The following is a 17,421-nucleotide window of genomic DNA, read 5'->3' on the forward strand; positions in this document are numbered from 1 at the left end:
CTCTATATCCTCTCCAGCACCTGTTGTTTCCTGACTTGTTAATGATTGCCATTCTAACTGGTGTGAGATGGTATCTCATTGTGGTTTTGATTTGCATTTCTCTGATGGCCAGCGATGATGAGCATTTTTTCATGTGTCTGTTGGCTGTATGAATGTCTTCTTTTGAGAAATGTCTGTTCATATCCTTTGCCCACTTTTTGATGGGGTTGTTTGTTTTTTTCTTGTAAATTTGTTTGAGTTCTTTGTAGGTTCTGGATATCAGCCCTTTGTCAGATGAGTAGATTGCAAAAATTTTCTCTCATTCTGTAGGTTGCCTGTTCACTCTGATGGTAGTTTCTTTTGCTGTGCAGAAGGTCTTTAGTTTGATTAGATCCCATTTGTCACTTTCGGCTTTTGTTGCCATTGCTTTTGGTGTTTTAGACATGAAGTCCTTGCCCATGCCGATGTCCTGAATGGTATTACCTAGGTTTTCTTCTAGGGTTTTTATGGTATTAGGTCTAACATTTAAGTCTCTAATCCATCTTGAATTAATTTTCGTATAAGGAGTAAGGAGGGTGACCAGCAGCAGGAGGAGAAAGAACATGGCGGGCGCATCGGGGCTCGGGACCGGCCCAGGAGCAGCGGGGGGAGATGGAGATGATTCGCTATACCCAATCGCGGTTTTAATCGACAAGCTCCGCAATGAAGACGTGCAGCTCCGACTCAACAGTATTAAGAAGTTATCAACAATTGCCCTAGCACTTGGAGTAGAAAGGACGCGAAGTGAATTGTTGCCATTCCTTACAGATATAATTTATGATGAAGATGAGGTACTATTAGCTCTTGCTGAACAGCTGGGAAATTTCACTGGCCTAGTGGGAGGTCCTGACTTTGCCCACTGTCTGCTGCCTCCTTTGGAAAATCTGGCAACTGTGGAAGAGACTGTTGTTCGTGACAAGGCTGTGGAGTCCCTGAGACAGATCTCCCAGGAGCATACTCCTGTTGCTCTGGAAGCTTATTTTGTACCTCTGGTGAAACGCCTAGCAAGTGGGGATTGGTTCACCTCTCGCACGTCTGCATGTGGTTTATTCAGCGTTTGCTATCCCAGGGCATCAAATGCTGTTAAAGCAGAAATCAGACAGCAATTCCATTCCTTGTGCTCAGATGACACACCAATGGTACGACGTGCTGCTGCTTCCAAATTGGGTGAATTTGCAAAAGTTTTGGAATTAGACAGTGTGAAAAGTGAAATTGTTCCACTCTTCACTAATCTAGCTTCAGATGAACAGGATTCAGTGTGCCTCCTAGCTGTGGAAGCTTGTGTCAGTATTGCCCAGTTATTGTCTCAGGATGACCTTGAGACTTTGGTGATGCCTACACTTCGACAAGCAGCAGAAGATAAATCTTGGTGAGTTCGCTATATGGTGGCTGACAAATTTTCAGAGCTCCAGAAAGCCATGGGTCCCAAAATCACCCTAAATGACCTCATCCCCGCCTTTCAGAACCTACTTAAAGACTGTGAAGCTGAAGTCCGGGTGGCTGCTGCCCACAAAGTAAAAGAACTTGGTGAGAACTTGCCCATTGAAGATAGAGAGACCATAATTATGAATCAGATTCTGCCCTATATAATGGAATTAGTATCCGATACCAATCCACATGTCAAATTGGCTCTAGCTTCTGTAATTATGGGATTGTCTACTATTTTGGGCAAAGAGAATACCATTGAACATCTTCTACCTCTTTTTTTAGCTCAGTTAAAGGATGAGTGTCCTGAAGTTCGTTTGAATATCATCTCCAATTTGGATTGTGTAAATGAAGTGATTGGAATCCATCAGCTCTCTCAGTCTCTCCTTCCTGCCATAGTGGAGCTGGCTGAAGATGCCAAATGGAGGGTCCGGCTGGCCATCATTGAGTATATGCCGCTGCTGGCAGGCCAGCTGGGTGTGGAATTCTTTGATGAAAAGCTGAATTCTTTATGTATGGCTTGGCTTGTGGACCATGTATACGCCATCCAAGAAGCTGCCACCAACAACCTCATGAAACTAGTTCAGAAGTTTGGTACAGAGTGGGCCCAAAATACCATCGTTCCCAAAGTGTTGGTAATGGCAAATGATCCTAATTACTTGCATAGAATGACTACTTTATTCTGCATTAATGCACTGTCTGAGGCCTGTGGTCAGGAAATAACCACTAAGCAAATGCTGCCCATCGTATTAAAAATGGCAGGAGACCAAGTAGCAAATGTTCGCTTGAATGTGGCCAAATCTCTACAAAAAATTGGACCAATTCTAGATACCAATGCTTTACAGGGAGAAGTTAAACCAGTACTACAGAAGTTAGGTCAAGATGAAGACATGGATGTCAAATACTTTGCACAGGAAGCTATAAGTGTTCTTGCATTGGCATAATGAGGAGCAGGAGGGAAAAGACCTTTACTAAATTCTTATCACAGATTTCTAGTCAATGTGTTCTTAACTGGGTAGAGAAAGAATGGAAAACCTTCAAGATCTCATCCAAGCAAATGGCAACAACTTAGAAGAAATCAAATTTTAGTGACTTGATTCTTTCTAAAGATGAAATGGGATTGTTTTTTACTCGTCTTCTTTGTTAAGTCATTATTTAAGCCATTCTTACTGACCAATTCCTGACACTTGATACTTGATTGTCTCCTAATGCTTTATCCATCACCACCTGGGCTCCTGCATCCTCACTGTGGAATCAGGCCCCAGCCACATAATGTTCCAGACAAAGCCTGGAAGGATGTGGACCCAGGCTTGGAGTGGAGTGATTCTCTTGACGTTTACATATATCTCTGTGTCTCTCCATCATTCCAAAGTTAAATGTACATGTTTAGAATAACTTATTTTATAAACTCTTTGGGAGGCATGTTGAGATTTGACCATAGTGAAAGCCACATTTTCCTGAATTATGATGGTCTGCATCAGTCTCATCAGTCTCACATGAAAGGGGAATGTGGAAGCTCAGGGTTAATGTAGTGGTTATTTTGGTTTTTATTTGCTCATGTCTGTATTTTGGTTTTTATTTGCTCATGTCTGTAGTCATGTCATTCAGAAACCTGAAGTGTGGCTGCATCTTGCTGCTAATGTGTGATGTTGACACCTAACTGAATTTGAACAGTTCACCACTGTGCCTACATTTAAAAATACTTCTCTCTCTTTTCTGAAAAGCTTTATCTGTAGTGCCTCGTAATAAGCAGTATGTCTGTTTCATTGTAAGATTGCAGTTCTGTATTTTGAATGAGTCTGAGAACCACAGGGATAATACTGTACAGATTTCCTGCTCTTTACCTGGCTCTGCTTCCAGCAGTATTAACACCTGGTCCTTGCTGCATTGTGCGGTAGCTTTTCAAACTGCAGTTTTACTGCTAATTTTTTAGTATAGGTGATGCTGGAGTCTTATTTGAAGTGTTTGCTTTTCTACTTTTACAGTAAAACCTCATTAATTCTGAAATTTAAGATAATGAGTTAAGCCGAAGAGTTTACTAAGAAGCAAATTAATAGTAAGGAAGCCTATTTGAACTACTAAACAGTTTTAAAGCCCTTTTTAAAAATCACCCATTTGGGGTCGTTTGAGGTCAAGAGTTTGAGATCAGCCTGACCAACATGGTGAAACCCCGTCGCTACTAAAAATACAAAAAAGTTAGCTGGGCACACACTTGTAGTCCCAGCTACTCAGGAGGCTGAGACAGGAGAATTGCTTGAACCTGGGAGGCAGAGGTTGCAGTGAGGGAAGATCGCACCCCTGCACTTTAGCCTGGGCCATAGAGCGAGACTCCGTGTCAAAAATAAAACAAAACAAAACAAAAAACAATTTTTCACATAATCAAACTCACCCTGTCTCATGACTTTTGGTTAAGGGGGTTTTCCCATAGTTTATTTTCCTCTCAGTGCATCTGCTATGCGGTTTGCTTGTTACCCTTTTGGTTTTTGAATTGTTGATTTTGTTCACAACCTCTTTTAAATCTAGCAAGTCCTGTTCTGTTTAGTGAAGGCCGAAAGACTCCTCTAAGACTTTGTGCATTTGTTACATAAAGCCAAGTTTTACTAAATACTTTCAAATTTGTCCTACATTTGAAAAACAGAACAGAAATTGTAAATCAGAGGTTATCTGTCTGCATTTTAAACCACCAAATTACCTTACATTAAGTTTCTATTTTATGACTTCGGGCTGAGAATTAAGTATTTTCCTAAGCAAAAATCTTTTTCTGTATTCTCATTTTATTATCTTATGCTATTATTCTATAAACATTTTAATTTTGGTTTCATAGGCATTTATTTTTTATTACCTGCAAGTTCTTCATTGAATTTCATACTTGAGAGACATTTGTCTTCATGAAACAGATTTGCATTGGAACCATTGCTTTACTCTAGTTGGAAATACCATTGTTTTGGGGACAGACTTTTGTGTCTCCCCCTGTGGAGCCCTAAGCATTGGCTTCTCCACCCTAAAACTGAGAGAGGGAGAGTGGGCCCTGGCTTTCTCAAGCATGGGTCAGGGGGTTCAGCGGGGCCTCTGTCTTTTGTGGTGACCCCTCAGGGGTTTCATTGTTACCTTCTGAATTAAGCAAAAGAGAATTTGCTTTGGTACTCTTTGGAGGAATTGTGCTTTGGCTCATAACTTGGCCATGTTCTCCATGAATTAGTTCTCCTATTTTTTTTTTTTTAAACTACCTTAAACTTAAGGGACAATTTCTCCTATCTTGATTTCACTGGAAGATAGGCTTTAGGAGCTCTGTAAGGCTGGTATTTTTGTCTGTTTTATCTTCTGTATTGCCAGTGCCTAGAACAGTATCTGGTGCACATAATAGGTGCTCAATAAAAATGTGTTCAGTGGATGAATTTCTAAAATAAAAAAAAAAAAAAAGGAGTAAGGAAAGGATCCAGTTTCAGCTTTCTACTTATGGCTAGCCAATTTTCCCAGCACCATTTATTAAATAGGGAGTCCTTTCCCCATTTCTTGTTTTTCTCAGGTTTGTCAAAGATCAGATGGCTGTAGATGTATGGTATTATTTCTGAGGACTCTGTTCTATTCCATTGGTCTATATCTCTGTTTTGGTACCAGTACCATGCTGTTTTGGTTACTGTAGCCGTGTAGTATAGTTTGAAGTCAGGTAGCGTGATGCCTCCAGCTTTGTTCTTTTGATTTAGGATTGTCTTGGCAATGCGGGCTCTTTTTTGGTTCCATATGAACTTTAAAGCAGTTTTTTCCAATTCTATGAAGAAACTCATTGGTAGCTTGATGGGGATGGCATTGAATCTGTAAATTACATTGGGCAGTATGGCCGTTTTCACGATATTGATTCCTCCTATCCATGACCATGGTATGTTCTTCCATTTGTTTGTGTCCTCTTTTATTTCACTGAGCAGTGGTTTGTAGTTCTCCTTGAAGAGGTCCTTTACATCCCTTGTAAGTTGGATTCCTAGGTATTTTATTCTCTTTGAAGCAATTGTGAATGGAAGTTCATTCATGATTTGGCTTTCTGTTTGTCTGTTACTGGTGTATAAGAATGCTTGTGATTTTTGCACATTAATTTTGTATCCTGAGACTTTGCTGAAGTTTCTTATCAGCTTAAGGAGATTTTGGGCTGAGACGATGGGATTTTCTAAATATACAATCATGTCATCTGCAAACAGGGACAATTTGACTTCTTCTTTTCTTAACTGAATACCCTTGATTTCTTTCTCTTGCCTGATTGCCCTAGCCAGAACTTCCAACACTATGTTGAATAGGAGTGGTGAAAGAGGGCATCCCTGTCTTGTGCCAGTTTTCAAAGGGAATTTTTCCAGTTTTTGCCCATTCAGTATGATATTGGCTGTGGGTTTGTCATAAATAGCTCTTATTCTTTTGAGATATGTTCCATCAATACCGAATTTGTTGACCGTTTTTAGCATGAAGGGCTGTTGAATTTTGTCAAAGGCCTTTTCTGCATCTATTGAGATAATCATGTGGTTTTTGTCTTTGGTTCTGTTTATATGCTGGATTACGTTTATTGATTTGCATATGTTGAACCAGCCTTGCATCCCAGGGATGAAGCCCACTTGATAATGGTGGATAAGCTTTTTGATGTGCTGCTGAATCCGGTTTGTCAGTATTTTATTGAGGATTTTTGCATCGATGTTCATCAGGGATATTGGTCTAAAATTCTCTTTTTTTGTTGTGTCTGCCAGGCTTTGGTATCAAGATGATGTTGGCCTCATAAAATGAGCTAGGGAGGATTCCCTCTTTTTCTATTGATTGGAATAGTTTCAGAAGGAATGGTACCAGCTCCTCCTTGTACCTCTGGTAGAATTCAGCTGTGAATCTATCTGGTCCTGGACTTTTTTTGGTGGGTAGGCTATTAATTGTTGCCTCAATTTCCGAGCCTGCTATTGGTCTATTCAGGGATTCAGCTTTTTCCTGGTTTAGTCTTGGGAGAGTGTAAGTGTCCAGGAAATTATCCATTTGTTCTAGATTTTCTAGTTGATTTGCGTAGAGGTGTTTATAGTATTCTCTGATGGTAGTTTGTATTTCTGTGGGGTCGGTGGTGATATTCCCTTTATCATTTTTTTATTGCGTCTATTTGATTCTTCTCTCTTTTCTTCTTTATTAGTCTTGCTAGTGGTCTATCAATTTTGTTGATCTTTTCAAAAAACCAACTCCTGGATTCATTGATTTTTTGGAGGGTTTTTTGTGTCTCTATCTCCTTCAGTTCTGCTGTGCTCTTAGTTATTTATTGCCTTCTGCTAGCTTTTGAATGTGTTTGCTCTTGCCTCTCTAGTTCTTTTAATTGTGATGTTAGAGTGTCAATTTTAGATCTTTCCAGCTTTCTCTTGTGGGCATTTAGTGCTGTAAATTTCACTCTACACACTGCTTTAAATGTGTCCCAGAGATTCTGGTATGTTGTATCTTTGTTCTCATTGGTTTCAAAGAACATCTTTATTTCTGTCTTCATTTCGTTATGTACCCAGTAGTCATTCAGGAGCAGGTTATTCAGTTTCCATGTAGTTGAACGGTTTTGATTGAGTTTCTTAGTCCTGAGTTCTAGTTTGATTGCACTCTGGTCTGAGAGACAGTTTGTTATAATTTCTGTTCTTGTACATTTGCTGAGGAGAGCTTTACTTCCAATTATGTGGTCAATTTTTGAATAAGTGTGATGTGCTGCTGAGAAGAATGTATGTTCTGTTGATTTGGGGTGGAGGGTTTTGTAGATGTCTATTAGGTCTGCTTGCTGCAGAGATGAGTTCAATTCCTGGATATCCTTGTTAACTTTCTGTCTCATTGATCTGTCTAATGTTGACAGTGGGGTGTTGAAGTCTCCCATTATTATTGTATGGGAGTCTAAGTCTCTTTGTAAGTCTCTAAGGACTTCCTTTATGAATCTGGGTGCTCCTGTATTGGGTGCGTATATATTTAGGATAATTAGCTCTTCCTGTTGAATTGATCCCTTTACCATTATGTAATGGCCTTCTTTGTCTCTTTTGATCTTTGATGGTTTAAAGTCTGTTTTATCAGAGACTAGGATTGCAACCCCTGCTTTTTTTTTGTTCTCCATTTGCTTGGTAGATCTTCCTCTATCCCTTTATTTTGAGCCTATGTATGTCTCTGCATGTGAGATGGGTCTCCTGAATACAGCAAACTGATGGGTCTTGACTCTTTATCCAGTTTGCCAGTCTGTGTCTTTTAATTGGAGCATTTAGTCCATTTACATTTAAGGTTAATATTGTTATGTGTGAGCTTGATCCTGCCATTATGATATTAACTGGTTATTTTGCTCGTTAGTTGATGCAGTTTCTTCTTAGCCTCGATGGTCTTTACATTTTGGCCTGTTTTTGCAATGGCTGGTACCGGTTGTTCCTTTCCATGTTTAGTGCTTCCTTCAGGGTCTCTTGTAAGGCAGGCCTGGTGGTGACAAAATCTCTAAGCATTTGCTTATCTGTAAAGGATTTTATTTCTCCTTCACTTATGAAACTTAGTTTGGCTGGATATGAAATTCTGGGTTGAAAATTCTTTTCTTTAAGAATGTTGAATATTGGCCCCCACTCTCTTCTGGCTTGTAGAGTTTCTGCCGAGAGATCTGCTATTAGTCTGATGGCTTCCCTTTGTGGGTAACCCGACCTTTCTCTCTGGCTGCCCTTAAGATTTTTTCCTTCATTTCAACTTTGGTGAATCTGGCAATTATGTGTCTTGGAGTTGCTCTTCTCGAGGAGTATCTTTGTGGCGTTCTCTGTACTTCCTGAATTTGAATGTTGGCCTGCCCTACTAGGTTGGGGAAGTTCTCCTGGATGATATCCTGCAGAGTGTTTTCCAGCTTGGTTCCATTTTCCCCCTCACTTTCAGGCACCCCAATCAGACGTAGATTTGGTCTTTTTACATAATCCCATACTTCTTGCAGGCTTTGTTCATTTCTTTTTCTTCTTTTTTCTTTAGATTTCTCTTCTCGCTTCGTTTCATTCATTTGATCCTGAATTGCTGATACTCTTTCTTCCAGTTGATCGAGTCGGTTACTGAAGCTTGTGCATTTGTCATGTATTTCTCGTGTCATGGTTTTCATCTCTTTCAGTTCGTTTATGGCCTTCTGTGCATTTATTATTCTAGTTATCAATTCTTCCGCTCTTTTTTCAAGATTTTTAGTTTCTTTGTGCTGGGTACGTAATTCCTCCTTTAGCTCTGAGAAGTTTGATGGACTGAAGCCTTCTTCTCTCATCTCTTCAAAATCATTCGCTGTTCAGCTTTGATCCATTGCTGGCGATGAGCTGCGTTCCTTTGCAGGGGAAGATGCACTCTTATTTTTTGAATTTCCAGCTTTTCTGCCCTGCTTTTTCTCCATCTTTGTGGTTTTATCTGCCTCTGGTCTTTGATGATGGTGACGTACTGATGGGGTTTTGGTGTAGGTGTCCTTCCTGTTTGTTAGTTTTCCTTCTAACAGTCAGGACCCTCAGTTGTAGGTCTGTTGGAGATTGCTTGAGGTCCACTCCAGACCCTATTTGCCTGGGTATCAGCAGCAGAGGCTGCCGAAGATAGAATATTGCTGAACAGCGAGTGTACCTGTCTGATTCTTGCTTTGGAAGCTTCCTCTCAGGGGTGTACTCCACCGTGTGAGGTGTGGGGTGTCGGTCTGCCCCTAGTGGGGGATGTCTCCCAGTTAGGCTACTCAGGGGTCAGGGACCCACTTGAGCAGGCAGTCTGTCCGTTCTCAGATCTCAGCCTCCGTGTTGGGAGATCCACTGCTCTCTTCAAAGCTGTCAGACAGAGTCGTTTGAGTCTGCAGAGGTTTCTGCTGCTTTGTTGTTGTTGTTGTTGTTGTTGATTAGCTGTGCCCTGTCTCCAGAGGTGGAGTCTACAGAGACAGGCAGGGTTCCTTGAGCTGCTGTGAGCTCCATCCCGTTTGAGCTTCCCAGAGGCTTTGTTTACCTACTTAAGCCTCAGCAATGGTGGGCGCCCCTCCCCCAGCCTTGCTGCTGCCTTGCAGTTAGATCGCAGACTGCTGTGCTAGCAATGAGGGAGGCTCCGTGGGCGGGCGTGGGACCCTCCCGGCCAGGTGTGGGATATAATCTCCTGGTGTGCCCGTTTGCTAAGACCCATGGTACAGCACAGTATTGGGGTGGGAGTTACCCAATTTTCCAGGTGTTGTGTGTCTCAGTTCCCCTGGCTAGGAAAAGGGATTCCCTTCCCCCTTGCGCTTCCCAGGTGAGGGCATGCCTCACCCTGCTTCAGCTCTCGCTGGTCGGGCTGCAGCAGCTGACCAGCACTGATTGTCTGGCACTCCCTAGTGAGATGAACCCAGTACCTCAGTTGAAAATGCAGAAATCACCTGTCTTCTGTGTCGCTTGCGCTGGGAGCTGGAGACTGGAGCTGTTCCTATTTGGCCATCTTGCTCCTGCCCTCCCTAGCTTACCTATTTAAAGGTATTAGACTTCAAAAATTTGGGTCAAATGGGGAAACATGTGGCTGTTTAGTAAACATTATTAAAAGGGGTGACACTTTGTTTTCAGTCCCTGGATTTAATTTTAACCATTTATCTTTGAGCCCCAGTTTTTTTCTAGGAAATAAAAATGATAAACATTAGTTTGGTTTTTTTTCCTCAGTTCAGAAAAAAACTACAAGATTATGGTTCTTGATAAAGGGGATCCTGGAGAATGGAACGATGTCATTTTTGTTTGTTTTTCTAACTTATTACTGTGGTCACTGTGTCTTATTTAAAAGGTGACATTTAGGTTTGCTGTGATCACAGGATAGCTCGTGCATTAGAGGATTTTGTGTATGTGTGTGATCAAGTTGAATTATTGTTCAAAAGTTTAGAAAAATTATAACGTGTCTTTTTTTTTTTTTTTTTTTTTGGTTTTTTACCTCTTAGTGGCACAGAATGGAATTCGGCATTGTTCCTATACAGCTTCTCGGAAACATCTGTATGTTGATAAAAATACAAAGATTATTTGCCAGGGTTTCACTGGCAAACAGGTATGTATATCTAGATTTTTTATTTTGAAATGTAGACTAGAGATATAACAAATTAACAATTTTTTAATTTTTAATATCACAGAACACATGATTGTTGCAGAGAAATATACTGTACAGCAATGGGGTTGTGTCTCAGGAGAAGGTTAGTTGCTATTGTCGGCCTATAACATAAAAATTGTGTTTAAACTTACGTTGCAAAGGAGTATATTGTATGCTTACTAGGAGTATATTGTGCTGGAGGCGTATACACTTTCTTTCAGCAAATATGACACTAATGATTTTCCTCCAGTGTTGAAACAGATCACCATTTCTTTGACTTAGCACTAGGTAAACTAGATTCTTGTGTTTAGGTTTTGTACAAACAGACAAAAAACCATATTGTTAAACACAGAATCCATATTCAGTGTGGAGAAATGCTCAAACCCAGAGAGGCTCATGGATACTGAGACGAGCAGAAGAACCAGCCCACTGACTTTTCCCATCTTATACTTTTTCTGGGACCATGGCCTGGGACTAGCAGGCAAAATTGCCTGAAATGTTTTAATTTGTTCTCATTTATTGATATTCATTCTCTCATCCTCTTTCCTGTTCACTTCATAGATTTTGTATAAGTGTAAATAAATATATCTGTGATGTGATTCTATAATAAAATGCCACATAAGAATCTTCTTTCCTTTTTCCTGCCTTTCTACTCCCCAGGAATTCCTTCTGTTAACAAGTTGGCATATATCCTTTCAGATATTTTTCTTATGCATACAAACATATTTATATGTGTTTTGTAGTGTTTATTATACAGAACTATATGTATTTATATAATATTATCCAGCATATAATATATATACAATCCATATTTCTATAAAATAGATACCTAAAAGTGAAATTGGATGTCATATGGTCTGTGTATTTATAATTTTAATAGCTACTGCTAAATTGAACTTTAAAACATTGGAACAAATTTATACTTCCACCATAGTAGATGCACAGAAGTTTTTAAAATGAGGGAATACTATCAAATCAATTAGAGTATAACCAAGTGTCTTAACCCAAAGTATCCCTTTTTTATTATTAAAGGAGATATGGCAAGATAAAAACAGTCAATTTTTAAAAAATAATTTAATGTTAATGATTTTTCTGTAATTAAAAGAATTGTCTTGTCAATTCTTCAGTATTTTGGTAATCTAGAGCAGAGGTCAGTAAACATATTCTGCAAAAGGTCAGATTGTAAATATTTTAGGTTTAGTGGGTCATACAGTCTCTGTTACAACTACTCAAAAGCATTTTAACAGCAAAAGCAGCCATAGAAAATATTGTCAATGAATGGACTTGGGTGCGTTCCAATAAAACTCAATTTACAAAACCAGGTAGTGGGCCAAATCCTATAGACTGCAGCTAGCAGGTTGTTTCGTGTGAAATGGTCCTTTGCTTTTCTATTTTTTTTTCTGAAATGACGGGGCACACAAATGTGTTGCAGTAGACCTTTCTTCTTTTTCTTCTTTCATTCCTCTATTACCATAAAAAAAAAAAAAATCCACCAATAACAAAAAATGAAACATCCATAAAACCTTGAAATTTTGTTCCTCGTAAAAATGGCTGGGTGTGGTGGCCCACACCTGTAATCTTAGCACTTTGGGGAGCCAGAGTAGCAGGATTGCTAGAACCCAGGAGTTTGAGACCAGCCTGGGCAACATGGTGAGACCCCATCTCTACAAAAAATAGAAAAATTAGCTGGCTGTGGTGGCGCATGCCTGTGGTCCCAGCCACTCAGGAGGCTGAGGTGGAAGGATCACTTAAGTCCAGGAGGTTGAGGCTGCAGTGAGTCATGATTGAACCAACTTGGGTGACAGAGTGAGACCCTGTCTCAAAAAAAAAAAATGTTTATTCTGATAGCCAAATAATGTTATGTATGCCACTTCCCTTATACACATTCTAAGGAAAGTAGATCTTCATCCAAGATTCGAAGTGCATTCTATCATCCCCTTCCCAATTGATGTTATATTCAGCCTCTTTTTTGTTATATATTAATATTATTAGCATATAATCAGATATTTGATTAACCCAAAATCTCCACATAAATTTATTATATATAATTTTGTTTTTCTGTTTGCCAAATATTATATGATTCTATGACATTTTAAGCTGTGAGCTTTTTTGTAAAAGCCATTGCCCATGGTGTAAGCACTATTCAGAACTGTCTCTGTGTTCTAAATAAGGTAAAGGTTTGCCTAAATATTTAAATCCAAGTGTAGTTTTAGTGTGTTTCAGTTACCTGCAGTTAACATTGTTTCTCATTCACTCTCCTTTTTTTTGTTTTTGTTTTTAAAGTTAAGTGAGAGCGTTAATTGCCTCAGGTTTGTTGATTCAGATTCATCATAGAGATAATGGTGATGTCTGAAGTTTAGAACGTACTTCCACACTAAATCTGCATATTGCCTCATTAGTTTTTCTTAGTGCACACATTGTTCCACATATGAATGAAAAATCTTTGTATTTTAGAGTATGTTTCAGCAATGCAGTTTTCCAGTGGGTGCCATCTTGTTTCTTTTACTGGGTTTATAAGCTACTAAAATTATTACTGTTCCTAACTGTGTACTAGCTGGTGATAATGGTAAAACTAAGGAAAATAAGCTTATTTTGAATAGATGTGTTATTCCTGTTTAGCACTACTTTAGGATTACAATTTGTTACTTTGAATTTACCTGGCAGTGTAGTCTAGGGCAGTGCTTCTCAGTGTCTGTAGCAAAAGCGCAGTGTAGGTGTTTGTTTTTAATTTTCAGTCTAATGTAGATCAATATTTTAATAAAATACAGTAAAAGCTGTAGGTAGCAATGTCATACTGCTGTATTTGCAAACATTTTTACTTTTTTAAAAATTAGATTTTCTCCCTCCCTCTCCCCCCTCCTTCTTTTTTTATTGTTTTTCTTTTTCTTTTTCCTCTTATCTCATTGCAGAGCAGCAAGAGTCTGCAAACTCTTTGAATAGCACTGCTTTAAGAGAGAGAGCACTGGCCTGTGGTTCTTTCAAAACCCTGCCCCTGACTTTAGACAAGTTAATTAACATGCTTGGGATCAAGTTTCCTATTTTGAAAAATAATTTGTATCAGAAAATTTCTGAAGTCCTTCCTAAGGCCCTGATTTGTATTCCTTTAATAGAACGTAAATAGTTGGCACCGCATTTTGAAGGTGCTTGAAATGACCACATTGATTCATTCATTTTTCAACAGCTATTTATTGAGTGCCTACTGTATGTTGATTTAGGTGTCATATTGCAATGAACAAAGTAGACATAAATCACTGTCTTCATGGAATTTACATTTTAGTGGTTGGGGGGGAATATATCAACAAAATGAATGAGTATATTATGTGGTATGTTACAACGTATAATTGCTGTGGAAGAAATAAGCCGGGGAAAGGAGGAGTGTGTGTAGTCCTGGTGGTTAGGATGGAGGAGAGGGCGATTTTATATCAGGTGGTCAGTGAAAGCTTGATCTCTGAGTTAAGATGTAAAAGAGACGTAGGAGTGAACCAAGTAGATATCTTAGGGAAGGATATTCCATGCAGAGGACACAATGAGGCCATGAGGCAGGCATGTGCCTGCTGTGTGTGGAAGCTGCAAGGCCAGCGTGGCTGGAGTGTAATGAGGAGGCAGGTACGGGATTCTGATGTGGGGAGACAGCTTGTACATTGACTTGTAGGCCAGTATATGGAGTTTGGCTTTTACTTGACTGAAATCTAAAACAATCAGAGTGTTTGATTAGAGGAGTACTGTGATCTTCCTTATGTTTTGACCAGATCACTCGGGCTGCTATGGAGATTAGATTGAAGGGGAGCAAGGGCAATAACCCATCAAGAGTTGAAGTGACTTAGACCAAGGTAATAGCAGTAGAAGGGGGAGGAGTTGTTGATTATACTTTGAAGATAGAGCAATAAGATCTACTGATGGATCTAATATGGTACATATGAGAAAGAGAATAATCAAGGACAACTTCAGTATTTTTGGTCTGATTATCTGAGAGGCATGAAGTTGTCTTTAACTGAGATAGGGTAGATGGAGGGGAGTGATCGGGAACTCAGTTTTGGACATGTTGAGTTTGAGATGCCTGCTAGTTCTCAAAGTGGAGGTGTCAGGTAGGCAGTTGACAATGTGAGTATGGAGTTCAAGGCTTAGATATATGGGGTATGTGTGTCTTTGTGTGTGTGGGAGGGGTCACCATATGGATGATACGTATTGCCATGATACGGGATGACATCACCAAGGGTATGAATTTGGATGAAAAAGAGAAGTCTAAGGAGAGAGAAAGAGAAGAGGGGAAGTCGAACCCCAGAAGCCTAGTGAAAATGAATCTCTCAGTCCTTGGAGCTGTTTTTGGTTGTCGTTAACTGGATGGAGTTATAACAGTGAGGAGAGTGTGCTACTGGCGTCTAATGAGTGGAGCCCATGGTTGCTGCTCATTGTCCCACTAGGCACTGGATGACCTCTCATAAGAAAGAATCATCCTGTCCAAAATGTCAATAATGCTGAGATTGATGAGGAAAAGTGAATGGATAGAGAAATACAGGTTGTTGGGTGGGCAGTATTAAAGGCTTACTTAAGGTGAGTGATCATTAATTTAAAATGAGACCAGTTGACATGTTTTTTTTTCCCCCAGTCACTTTTTGGCTGCACATGTATAGACTTAGAGTAGGGGGAAAATTGGATATAACCCAGGTTCTGGTTTTGCCAGATATTTAAGTTGAAGTGAGAGAAAGCCACGGTTGTTGTGGGAGGGTAATGCTCTACCATGGATTTTAAACTGAGGAGTGTGAGCCCATGAGGAGTTGAGAAACAGGAAGTTTCTGGTCATCAGCCAAGTTTGAAAACGGAATCAAAGAGGCCCTTGTTTATAGCTATTTTGGTTTTTCAGAGGCTTGTTTTGCTTCAAGGTTCAAAGCTATGTTTAGTACATTGATGGGAATGCTTCATATATGTTATGGAATAACATATTCCATATGTAGGAATAGCTAACCTATTTGTTTTTCTTTTCCTAAGTTGCTAAGATTGCTTTTGCTTCTCTTGGGCTTTCCAGTCTGCGGTTTCTCATGGATCTTGTGCTTTTTCCCCTCAGGGCACCTTTCACAGCCAGCAGGCATTGGAATATGGCACCAAACTCGTTGGAGGAACCACTCCGGGGAAAGGAGGCCAGACGCATCTGGGCTTACCTGTCTTTAATACTGTGAAGGAGGTAATTAGTGGTATCTGAGTTTGGCAAGACAAGAAAATCAAGGGAAGAGCGAGCATTCTTTGGGTAGAGATCTTAATTATGTTTCTTTTGGGAGAGTCACTTGCTGTTTGAAAATTCAGTAACCTAGAGAAATTTGAATTACCCTCAAAACCTGTGTGTCATTTTTGTTTTTAGATATGCATCAGCTATTAAGGGAGGAAGTACTGTGGCCAGGCTCCTGTTTCGCTTTTTATGTTTCCTTACCTTTCTTCTTCCAGTGTGTTAGTAGTACAAATGTCAGCAACCACCCCTTAATTCTTCCTGAGTGGGGACTATGCATCAGGCACTGTGCTAGGTGGTTCATTCAAATTGCCCCATTCAGGCCTCACCACAACCCTCGGAGGTAGGTGCTGTTATCATCGTCATTTTAATGGTAAGGATGTTACTAGTGCAAAGAGGTTAGAGATCTCGCCCATGGTCTCACAGCTGATTAGGATGGCTTGCAGTAAAGAGTGGTCCCATGTGAATTAACTAAATTGTAGAGTCAGATTTACAAATCACAGTGTCCTAGATTCTCCTCAAACTGCTGATTTCTTAATAATTACCTTTTAAAATGATTTTTAAGTTAAACTTTAATTATTTGTTACAAAACTGATAGGTACTTTTTGTAAAAATTCAGATGATACAAAAGGTAAGTAAATTATACAGTGTTTCTGACATCTCAGATTTTGCCTCTGTAGGGAGCTAATTTAAGCTCAGTGTGTAGTCTTGCATTCTCTTTTGACTCTTATACGAATAGATACAAAACTGAGAAACTGTAGTGTAAATTCTTGGATATTTAATTTTAAAAATCTAGGAAATAAACTTAGTTCTTTGGGATGATGTGTTGATCAGCCTTAAATGTATTCTTCCCCTCTTCTTATGCATATTTTTAAGGTATATTTTAAAGCATTACATGTTTTAAAGCACAAATTTAAAGTCCTTCCTGCCATAAATTCTATTATGGCTGATTTTTATAACCTCAAAATATAGAGAGGAGATATTTTTTCACAATTCCTCTAGGTAGATTTTTCTTTTGTCATGAGCCTCTTTTTGCTTTTTTTTTTTTTTTTTTTTTTTTTTTAAGAAAGTTCTTGTTGCTCAGCAATCCATTTATAATTTATAGTGACACAAGTAGTTGTGACATTTGGAATATTCTATAAGTTTTTTGACAGATATTGTTTTTCACCTATTCTGCTCTTTCAAAGAGCTTTTTGAATGAGTAGGGTTGGTACCTTTCAGCCATATGACTTCCCAGCACAATATTTGCTGTTGTCACAGTCTAGCTTCTGGCAGTATTTGTAGCCTTTAGAGGTAGAAAACTATGTACTGTAGGTACTTTTCAATAAAGTACCTACATCCCCATGATATGACTTTTTTTGGTTCCATACTAGTTTTGATATTTTTTTGTCTCCCCCTCTATTATCATCTTGAACAGAGTTTTTAAAAATTATTTTTTAACCCCCAGCATCATTTGTGGATGATATATCAGCATCCTTTGACTCTGTTTACTGTCAAGTTGCTTTCAGGTTTACTGACATGCCATAGAGAGTGAGATGTCATAGAAGCTTTCAATTCACAGTGGCATTCAAATGGGCTGAGAAAGAGCTATGCTTGAGTCTGCTCTACTCTGACACTGTAGCGAATTTGAGAATGGGAAGAATGCTATGTCTCTGGGTAGTGTCCTCTTCTTACCCCCAAGACATTATTAAAATGATGGTATTGGATTTATTTTACAATGTTTATGA

The 17,421-nt window shown here is 39.3% G+C and overlaps 1 protein-coding gene and 1 pseudogene across 3 annotated transcripts in view; both read left to right on the plus strand.

Moving 5' to 3' along the window:
- SUCLG1 (succinate-CoA ligase alpha subunit) overlaps window positions 1–17,421 on the plus strand; it is a 47,168-nt gene that overhangs the window by 11,657 nt on the left and 18,090 nt on the right. For both annotated transcript variants that reach the window (XM_030920635.1, XM_030920634.1), the window contains exons 2-3: window positions 10,334–10,437; window positions 15,539–15,655. In XM_030920635.1, coding sequence (XP_030776495.1) covers window positions 10,334–10,437; window positions 15,539–15,655 — 221 coding nt within the window. The remainder of the gene's footprint in view (window positions 1–10,333; window positions 10,438–15,538; window positions 15,656–17,421) is intronic.
- Window positions 544–3,455, plus strand: LOC104674102 (annotated as a pseudogene). The gene has a single exon (XR_749602.2). The product of XR_749602.2 is annotated as a serine/threonine-protein phosphatase 2A 65 kDa regulatory subunit A beta isoform pseudogene (transcript).

The sequence above is a fragment of the Rhinopithecus roxellana genome, chromosome 17 (assembly GCF_007565055.1).
Source record: "Rhinopithecus roxellana isolate Shanxi Qingling chromosome 17, ASM756505v1, whole genome shotgun sequence".
In the NCBI taxonomy this organism is placed as follows: Eukaryota; Metazoa; Chordata; class Mammalia; order Primates; family Cercopithecidae; genus Rhinopithecus; species Rhinopithecus roxellana.